The sequence below is a fragment of the Rattus norvegicus genome, chromosome 1 (assembly GCF_036323735.1).
Source record: "Rattus norvegicus strain BN/NHsdMcwi chromosome 1, GRCr8, whole genome shotgun sequence".
Taxonomy (NCBI): domain Eukaryota; kingdom Metazoa; phylum Chordata; class Mammalia; order Rodentia; family Muridae; genus Rattus; species Rattus norvegicus.
Genome location: NC_086019.1, coordinates 74,240,271 through 74,250,990, shown reverse-complemented (window position 1 = coordinate 74,250,990; position 10,720 = coordinate 74,240,271). Strand labels below are relative to the sequence as shown.

General features: G+C 46.0%; 1 protein-coding gene across 1 annotated transcript; it reads right to left on the bottom strand.

The window, feature by feature from the left end:
* Window positions 1-939: 939 nt before the first annotated feature.
* On the bottom strand, window positions 940-8,791 carry Lilrb2 (leukocyte immunoglobulin like receptor B2). Its single transcript, NM_031713.1, has 12 exons — window positions 8,637-8,791; window positions 8,456-8,491; window positions 8,004-8,291; window positions 6,150-6,458; window positions 5,676-5,972; window positions 4,788-4,838; window positions 3,701-3,826; window positions 3,347-3,422; window positions 3,235-3,272; window positions 2,954-3,006; window positions 2,065-2,220; window positions 940-1,988 (listed from the first exon to the last, which is right to left on the bottom strand). The coding sequence occupies exons 1-12, from the start codon at window positions 8,773-8,775 to the stop codon at window positions 1,809-1,811; spliced, it is 1,749 nt and encodes a 582-aa protein (NP_113901.2). The 5' UTR covers window positions 8,776-8,791; the 3' UTR covers window positions 940-1,808.
* Window positions 8,792-10,720: the final 1,929 nt, after the last annotated feature.

Below are 10,720 nucleotides of genomic sequence, written 5' to 3'. Positions count from 1 at the left end.
GCATTGGCTTTTTAAAAAATTATCATCTTGCTCTTGCCTTTTGAAATCTGGTTGACTCTGCTCTTAAGTAGCTGGAGTGTCTCAAATTGGAGCAGCTCTCTTCAGTGAAAGGTGGAGCTGTATGACCCAGGTTACAGTAGGCCTACTGGGAGGCACACAGTGCTATCTCTGCTTAGAGCAGGCCTCCTGGTTAGAGCAGGCCTCCTGTGTCTGTACTTATAGCAGGTTTTCTGGGAGACAGGCAGGGCTAAGGAGTGGGGGAGTGGGGCACACTGATCTGCCAAGAGTGCCTATAGAGGTGCAACCCTGAAAGGTGATGGGGCTCCAAAGGGGCAGAACAGATCTCTTATCTGCTGAGCTCTGTTGGGGTTCAAGATGACATGTGTATTGGGTTGGGGGGTCTCACCTGTGTTCCCCAAGAAAGATAGATCTCCAGGGGAGACAGGGGTGTTGGGTTGGGAAGCAGACACATGTATCTGCCTGGGTGGAGGTGAAGTTGCATACCAGAATGGAAATATGATCCTGTTACTACTTTTTAAAGAAATGTAGAAAGGCTGTGGAGATGGTTCTGTGGTTAAGAACATGCAACACTCTTGCTGAGGACTGGAGTTCAGTTCTCAGCAACCCCAGACTGCAGCTCACAAACAGCTATAATCCAGTTCCAATGTCCTCTCTGTCCTACATGGACACATGTATGCACATGACACATTCTCTCTCTCTCTCTCTCTCTCTCTCTCTCTCTCTCTCATACACACACACACACACACACACACACACACACACACACACACACACACACATAAATAAAACAAGGAAACCATTAAGAAAATAAAGGGGATATAGTGTTGTACACACCAGGAGCTGAGGCAGAGAGACAGAAAGTTTGAAGCCAGCCCTGTTTTTTTTTTTAAAGTTTACACCACCATATCAAATTTTCAGTTGTGGTTATTTGTTTTTGTTTATTTTTTAATTGTTTTAAGTACTTATTGGTTGTGGGAAGGACATCAAGGACTTAGGTAGAAATGAGATAACATTTCTTGGAGTTCCTTTTCTCATTCTAGTTTTCCTGCTGATTGAACTTAAGATATTAGTCATGGTTGCAAGTGCCTTTACTTCTGAGTCATCCTACTGGCCCTATTTTGTTTATGTATTTTGAGACAAGATTTATGTGTATGTCCCTGGCTGTATTGGAGCTTACTATGTAGATTATCTGGTCTTGAACTCACAAAGATTTGCTCAAATCTGCCTGTCTCTACTTTCTTAGTGCTGAGACTGAAGGCATGCACTACCAAGCCTGGCTTATTTATCTATTTTTACAGTGTCTAGTGTGTTCCTGGATTGCCTCTTACTCGTAGGCTCCTATGTATCTGAAGATGACCTTGACCACTTGACCATCCTTTCCACTCCTCCAAAGTGCTAGGCTTTCAAGTACATACTTCCACCCTGGCCTTTGGTGGCTAACATTGTTTGAAACATGTCTCACTATGTACCCCAGGGTATCATGAAATTCACTAGATATCCCACTATGGCCACAAAGCAAAGGCAATTCTCCTGCCTCAGCCTCCCATGGGTTAGAATTATAAGGCTGTGAAACTGAGGCTGTAAATTTTCTCATTTGATGAAAAATGTCATTAAAATTAGGTCTCAATGTAAAACCGTCCCTTCTATTTCATTTCTCACTTCACTTGATTATTGGGAAACATCTGGCTTAGTTTCCAAAGTGTGTTGTTACCTAAAGTGCAATCAGGTTTCCAAAAGTTCCCAGAGTCTCTTGGCAGTCTCTGTTAGGCATCCTGGCAGGCAGAGGATCACTGCTCCTTGTCCTTGGGAACAGCTCCTGGGCAAGCAGTCGCTAGAGCAGCATATACACTGGGCTCCTCTGGGGCTTCTCCTGCCTGGGAGAGAGGAGGTGCAGCTGTCCCCTGTCTGAGTGTCCTGCTGCACAGCTGGGCATAGGTCACATCCTGGGGCTCTTCGGATTCAGTAGCCTGGAGTGGGAGAGGGTGAGAGGAAGGTATCTGCTTGGCTTGGGGAACCCGCAGGTCTGTGGAGGATAGGACCCACCTGACCGTCCACCTCTTGGCCCTCTTCTGCTTGTTCATATTTTGTGTTCAGCTGCTCCCTTGACATGGCAGAAGGAATGATAGCTTCTACCCTCCTGAGCCTGGAGGGTTTTACTTGGGCGTATGTCTCTCCCTGTGGATCTCCCTCAGGTGGTTTCTGTAGCAGAGAAGTTGTGAGGTACAGATAGCATCTCTGTGTTTCCCTGGGAATCTCCTGTGGTCAGTTTTCATAGCATGGCTAGAATGACCTCTTTAGCTTACTGCCTCTCTGATGGGATCATCTTGGGCTTCCTTCCTATAGTTCTGGCTTAACCTAACATTCTACGCTTAGGTATCTTGGATTCAGCCACACAGTTAGTTCACCTTCCTTAATGGTTTCTGGGGGTTGGAGAGATGTCTTCACAGTTAAGATCAGTGACTGTTCTTGCAGAGGACCTGGGTATGGCTCCTTGAACACACATGGCAGCCTACAATCATCTATAACCTAATTCTAGTATATCTCACATGCTTATCTGGCTTCTAGGAGCATCAATTTGCATGTGATGAAGAGACATACTTGGAGGCAAACACCAATACACATAAACTAAAAAACAAAATCTTATATAGGTCAAGTTCCCTTTGTTCTGCTGTGTCCCCTGATGGTGGTTGCTGGTCTCTTAGATGTCTCTGTGGGCTTCTGCACTCAGAATTTCTCCTCAGAAGAAAACAAGACAGACGCCAAGACACCAGGAAGGAGTGAGGCCATAGCACACAGGAGGCTGTTGCTGACAGAAAGGAGGGAGTGGTCACCTGCGGAAATTGCTGAAGGCTGAGGGAGGGTGAAGAAAGAAGGCTGTTGCACTAAACTAAGACCTAAGTTTTAGCACTGAAGATGAGGACAGGGACCTTACCCAAGTGTCCAGCTCCACACCATCCTCAGTTTCCATGTCCTCTACTGAAGCATCTGTCATAGCAGAACAAATAGAGTTTCTCCTGACCACAGTCTAGGGATGTCTCAGACCCCTAGTTTCCTGTCTTGCCCCAGGTGGATACAGAGAACCAGGGAAAGTTGTGACATCTCTCAATCCATTATGTGAAATTCAAATCCACACAGTGACACCCTTAGGACATCACCACCCCTGCAATTCTGAAAGTTCAGCCATCTCCCCTCCCACGACCCTCTTTCTCTCACAAACGCTTTCCTCCTGGGTGGCAGCAGCTGCATTGGACCTGGAGGGACAAGGAGATGTCAGATTGCAATGAGGTGTGTCAGGGAGGTAGAAGCCTCACTTTCTGTCATTTACCTCTTCTGCTGGTCTCTATCCCTGCTTATGGGCTCCACAGCTCCTGTAGGATATTGTAGTTCTTTCTCTTTCTGGGCTGCAAGGGAGAGGAATCTTAACTAGGCATGTGCTGGCAAGGAAGGAAGGGAACTCTTCAACCAAAGGGTGAGTAACTGTCCCAGAACATGGTAATGTTCACAGTCACAGAATGTCTGACATTGCATAGGCTCTGAGAAAATTGCCCTTTTATCTGAGTTCTGAATGTGTTTCTAAGCTACCCTGCCCCAGTATAAGGTTTACTTATGGTTGGGGTCATGAGCCCCCGCTTGGATGTTCAGAAGGAAATCTACCTCCTGAGACCCCAGATGCACATACCCTCTTCACCATCCTTTCTGAATTTTCTCTGATGTCTTCTTTGGAGAATGATGAAGATGAGGATGAAGAGGAACACCAGGAAGGCCACAGACACTCCTATCAGAGCATTCACATAACTTTCCAGCTCTGAGGAACAAGTGACATCATGAGTGGGGACTACTGCTGTTTATGTGGGCCCCTACTGTGTGAGAGAGGCTCATGGTGAGTCTCTGCACACATCATCTCCCATCCTCACAATCATGTACCATGGAATTGTGTCTTTTCCTCTCTAGCCAGTTCACCTGCCTCAGGTCACCTTACTGGAAGTGGCAGAGCTGGGAGTTGAACCCAGGAACTCTGACTTGCATCCCTGCTCTCAGTACCAGAGCTGATTCCCATGTGTTGGGAGGAAGGAACGTGAATGTCCTGACATGGCCCCATGTCCCACACTTGTGCACATTGTGGGACCACATTGTGGGTCTGTCCCAATGCAGAATTACGTTCTGGAGGCCTTCTCAGTCAGGAGAATTCCCAGCCAAGGCCAGGACCGAAACAAAACCAAAACCAATCAAAGTGCACGTACACACACACACACACACACACACACACACACACACACACACACAAATAAAAAAATAAAACTTAATACATATGAACCCAGTTTCTCCCATATAAACTCAGGAACAGCAGCCTAGAAAAAAAAGGACTTGGCCAAGTCAAGATCTCTAGAAGCAACTGCATCAAGCTCTAAGTAGCTATTGCTTATCTGAGTCCAAATTTTAACAGTGTTCAACATCATTCTTAGGCCTGACTCCGTGTGTGTGACAGATAGGTTTATTCTCAGAGACTTAGGGGAAGGATGGGGAGTTGCATGTTTGTATTTCCTACTTTCAACTTTTCACACCTGCACCATTCTCCACACTGGGCCTATATTTCTCCCAGAATGTCCCCTTCTGTATCACAACCTCTAAGCCCCAGCTTCTGTGGTCTCTTTTGGGAACCTTATTTTCTTCCTATATTTACAAGCTGAAGTAAGAGAGAAATGAGGCCTTTGATGTGCAGCCTGGGGTTGGAGCATACTCCCTGCACAGAGGTGCCTGATACTTACGATCTGGTGGCATGGATGTTATGGGTGGCAAGGTAGACATTTGAATGGGTCCTAAGAAACAGAACAAGAAGAGGATAAGGATTAGATGCAAACCTGGGGATGCTTACTCTAATCACTGTCGTGCATTGTACTTTTTTTCTTCCCTATGATGCTACTGCAAACCTAGATTGGAATAAAGGACACAATGGACATCACAATGGAGACCACTGCTGGAATAGACTCATCTGCCAGGGAAAATGTCTTCTGACAAAGCCTTCCTCGTGTCAATTTCATCCCACTGGAATCCAGAGCTCTGCTACAGTGTGGATTGTGATTCATGCTGAGATGTCAGAACAACCTTACCTGAGACTATGATCTCCACAGGGGCACTGACAAATGACAACAGGTACAGAGATGAGTTGTGAGAGCCATAGCACCTGTAGGTGCCCGAGAGGGTGGAGGTCACAGCACTCATGGAGAATTCTGACTGGTACTGCTGATCTTGAAACTTTGATTTTAGTCGAAGGGGTGGCTGGCCTGATCCCTCCTTGGACAGAATGAAAGTGTCCACAGGGTACATTGACCAACACATCAGGGTCACATTCTCTCCTGAGTGTACTGAGGAGTTAGGCATCACTGAGAGGGAAGGTGTGTCATAAATCTGTCCTAAAGAGAAGAGGGATGATGAAAGGCTGACTTCCTTGTTCTGAGTTCAAACCACACATGATTTCACCCTGAGAACATGGGACTCAGTCTCTTTTTTCTGACTGAGCTCACCTCCTGCTGATCTGTCTCTGCCTCTGTTCCTCCCCAAGGTCCCTGCCCCTCATCCAGCCCTCAGCTACTAGGTTCCCCCATGAAAGCCTGAGCAGAAGCTAGGTACCTGATTGAATCTCTATAGCTCCTCACCTGTGATCAAGATGTCCAGGGGATCACTGGATGCTGACCACTCAGAGGAGAGGTTGTGTGCTCCATAGCATCTGTATTGGCCTCCAGTAGAGTGGTGTACATAGCCCAGTGTGAAGTTGGTCATGGAGAAGCCAGTGTCAGTCTGCTGGCTAGTGTGCTGCATAATGTCAACACCCCCAACTTTGTACAGAGCAAATCTGTCATAGTTGATGTCAGAGCAACACTGCAGTGTGAGGTTAACTCCAGGGTCCAGGATGTGTCCTTGGTGAGTTAGCAGAGAGGGCTTCTTGGACAGCCCTAGAGGGAAGGTGACAGCTGAGGACTGATGTTGGTTCTTATCAAACACCTTTGCTCTCCTATCCTGCCCAGCACATGTCACAGATTCTACTTAAGCAGGGCTACCTCGTCTCCAGGTAGCCATGACAAGGGCTTAGGGTCTCAGGAAAGGATTGGAGGACGATGAGGCAAACTTACCTGAGATATGAATTTCCAGGGGCTCACTGGGTATTGACCACAACTGTGGAGTATGCTTGTAGTAACCATAACATCGGAATGTCCCGGTGTGGTTTGATGTCATGGGTCCCATAACAAACAGAGCTTGGCACTGTCCACTAGGAGGTATACACTGTGTGTCCAGTGAGCTGGTGAACTTGTGATCTTCCTTGGTGAGAATGAATTTATCATAGTGACTATGTGAGATACAGTGCAGTGTCATGTTCCTTCCCACTGTCACCACAGGGCTGGGCAGTACTGACAGCCTGAGTTCATTGTAGTCATAGACTCCTAGGAGAGGAGGAGGCAGTTTGCTACATGTTCTCACACAGTCACAGTGTTCTCTGAGTCCACTTTGTGAGAAGGGAATATTCTTGAGATCAGAGTCTAGAGTTGGGAATCTGTCTGTCTCCTTACCTGTCACCACCAGCTCCAGGATGTCACTAGGCTGTGACCAACCAGCTGAGCTGTACCAATAACAACGATATTTCCCTGCATGTTCTCCTGTCACAGAAGGGTAGAAGAACTTGCCCTTGTTCCTAGGCTTTTGTAGAGCCTCTGTGCTCCAGGTTGAATGGCTCCCCTCATTGTACAGAAAATACACTTCTGCATCCAGGGTACCCTGACACTAGATGGTCATGGAACTAGTTAGAGTGACCACAGAGCCTGGTTCAACCTTGATGATGGGTTTGGGTAGGTTCCCTACAAGGAAGTAGGAGAGAAGCAGGTGGGTGTGTTTGAAAATGGCACAGAGAGAGTCACACTTGGAGATGTATGGCATTTAAGGTGATCCAGAGTAGGACAAAGTCTTGTGAAGACTCATCTTCCTTCTGGACACCCTGAGTTTTAGTACTACTTTCTGTATTGAAATCTCAAGTCACACTGTCTCCTGTGCTCTCTCATTGGTCTAAAGAGCCCTGGCTCCTCACAGGCAACATACATCAAGTGTTAGCATTCTTTCTAGGCTCTACCCAACATCTACCTGGCAGTAGTCAGGTAGGCCGGCTTAACATAAAAGAATTGTTTGGCCCCTCCTTACTCTCTTATTCTCTCTGTCCTTTTCTCTCTCTGATCCTTCTGTCCCCTTTTCCCTTTCCCCCTCCCTCCTCAATTTACAAGTGTTTTCTCTCTCTCTCTCTCTCTCTCTCTCTCTCTCTCTCTCTCTCCCCTCTCTTTTTCTCTCTATCTATCCTCAACTCCTCTTTCCATGTCCCTAAATAAACTCTATTCTATGCCTTATCTGTCATATGGCTGGCACCTGAGGGGAAAGGATTCTTCATCTTGGGTCTGAAGGGGCACCCATCACACTTCATCATACCTGGCCCTAGAAACATCAAGTCCTCCCTGAGCACTGTTTCACCTCACCATTAAGTGGAAAGGCTGTGGTTTCTCACCCAAGACCAGGAGCTCAAGGGTGTCACTAGGTTCTGACCACACCTGTGGATTGCTACTGACATAGCTGTAGCATCTGAATGCCCACCTCTGGCTGGAGGTCACTGGTGGTACAGAAAAGAAGGCCTGAGAAATCCCAGTATAATAGTTATACTGTGAGTCCTGCCTCCAGAGGAGCTTCTGTGATCCTTCCTTAGTCATAATGAACCTGTCATAATTCTGCCCTCACACACACTGGAGGGTCACCTTCTGTACTGAGCTCACCACAGGGCTTGGCTGGGCTGACAGGCTGGGTTTACTGTGTGCTCCTAGGAGAGAAGGCAGAAGCAGTGAAATGTGTCAGGCCTTGTCATCCTCCAGGGCTGAAATGGTGGTGCAGCTCTGGCATCAGACTGACCTCCTGACATTGAAGCCTGAGGGTGGGGCATTACATTTTCTTCTTACCTGTCACTACCAGCTCCAGCGCATCACTGTCCTCTGACCATTGACCATGGATCTGATAATAACAGTGGTAATGTCCTGCATGGTACGGTTCAATTTTTGAGATGAAGAATTCAACCTTCTTGCCAGGTTTAGGTCGAATTTCTTTGCACCGTGGATTTCGTGGATTTCCCTTTTTATAGAGACAATAAAGTTCGGCTCCTTGACTCCTCTCACAGAAGAAGATCACCTTACTCTGTGTAGAGACCACAGTGTCTGGCTGTACTCTGAGGATTGGCCTAGGGAGGAACTCTGAAAGAAAAAGAACAGCAATCCTCTGTTTGCAGTCCTTAACCCCATGGCCCTCAGGTTACCCTCAGGACTAACACACATGTAGTGTTACTTCACACCCATGGCCCAGGCATGGCTCCTGGATAGGAAGAGAAGAGCAGGTCAGGAGAGATGGTGACACTCACCTGTCAGCACTGTGATCCAGAGGCCCAGAGTCATTCCTGGAAGAGAGTTCCCTGTGAGAAGTTTGTCCCTGAAATTTGAACAACTCCTTCCCTCTGCAAATTCTGAGGTTTCCTGATTCCTCAGCTCTAGGCCCTGATAATTTCCAGACCTCAGTATCCCCTTCCTCTCTTCACATCTCACCAAGACAGAGCAGGGCTTTGCAGGTGAAGGTCATGGCATCTCTTCTGAGAGGCTGCAACTCTGCTTGAGAACAGAGATACAGAGCCTTTCTGAAGGGTTTGGGAAGAGGGTATGGCCCTGGAGGCAGGGCAGTCCCCATGACATGGTCATATTACCACAGCCTCAGAGGAAGTGAAACTGCTCTCCTCAGGCACCCTGCTCTGACTTCCTCAATGCTGTGACTAAGCCATGCAGTAGACCTCTGCCAGCAGGTTTACACCGATGACATTTCCTTAGCCCACCAGTGTCTGCCTCACCTCTGCACATTTCTGTCAGAGTCATATTGTAGCAGACATATATAAACAACAATACATACTTCATTGTGGTTTGTTTGGTTCATTTTCACATTTATGAGTGAAACATTTTGTTCTTTTCAACATTTTTGATGTTTCTGAGAAGGGTCCTGCTGTGTATATCTGTTTGGAATAAGATTTAAAGTCATTTTCAAACTCTCAAGTGAGGCATTGCAGTTGGACATTGCAATGACATATGTATGCATATTGTGTATGTATATGAATATTATATATACATCTACATATATTTATGGCATAATTGTATATGCATATTTGTCAAAGCACATTTCTGGAGGTCAGAATAGAAGTTCAGTAATCCCTTTTCCTTGTACAATGTCAATCCTATTGATCAACCTCAGGTGTTCTTTTTTTATTGGATATTGTTAATTCACAGTTCAAATGTTTTCCCTTTCCAGATTTCCCATCCACAAGCCTCTTTCCTGTCACTGTCAGAGCCATATTGTAGCAGACATGTACAAACAACTTATACAAAAATACAAATTTCAGTGTGGTTTGTTTTCTTCATTTTCACATTTATGAGTGAAACATTTTCCTCTTTTCAATATTTGTGATGTTTCTGAGAATTGTCCTGCTGTGTATATCTGTTGGAATGAGATTTAAAGTCTTTTTCATACTCTCCAGTGAGGCATTGCAGTTGGACATTGCAATGACCTATATGTATATATAAATGCATATTGTGCATATATATATGAACACTGTATATACACATACGACATAACTGTATCTGCATTTTTCTCAAAGCACATGTCTGGGCGTCAGAATAGAACTTCAGTAATCTGTTTTCCTTGTACAATGTCTATCCCATTGATCAACCTCTGGTCTTTTTTTTTTAATTGGATATTTTTTATTTACATTTCAAATGTTATTCCCTTTCTCGATTTCCCACCCATAAGCTACTTTTCCATCCACCTTTCTATCCCAGATTCTATGAGTGTGTTCCCCCTCCCCTTTCCACCCTGACATTTCTGTATACTTGGGAAGGACCAAGGGCGTCTCCTCCCATTGGTGTCCACCAAGGCCATCCTCTACTACATAAGCAGTTGGAGCCATGGGTATGTCCATGTGCAGTCTTTGGGTAGTGGTTTAGTTCCTGGGAGCTCTGGTTGGTTGGTATTTTTGTTCTTATGGGGTTGCAAGCCCCTTCTGCTCTTTCAATTCTTTTTCTAACTCCTCCAATGGGGACCCTGTTCTCAGTTCAGTGGTTTGCTGCAGACTCAGGTCTTAAAGGTGGCAGCTGGCACCTATACACTGAGTCAGCTCTCTGGGCCAACACTGATAGTCACCATTATCCTAAGTTCTTCTCCTTCAGTCAAAAAAAAAAATTGATCCTGGCTGTCCTGGGCCCAAAATGTTTCCAGGTTTTTGGAATTTCTTGGGATTGAGGTTTTTGCGGTATGAATATGGCCATGATTCTTCTTGTTGCAGTTCAACACACATTGGTACAGGCCTGGGCAGCACTTCTGAGCACTGCCGTATCCTTGTGTTGCAGTTGTAAACTTGAGAAGCTAGCCAAGGGGTTGCTGGACGATGCCACCATACAGGCGTAGCACCAGATGCTTTCTGGATGCTTGTCATGCTTTTTCTCCAACATTGCCTCATGGATTCTCATTGATGTAATTCCACATACACTATAGTCACTGAACATTCAGTGAGATGGCCTCTGCTGTGTTTGACCTACAATCTTATGTGTCTATCAGGGTTTTCCCAGATTAGGATGACACTTGGTATTTC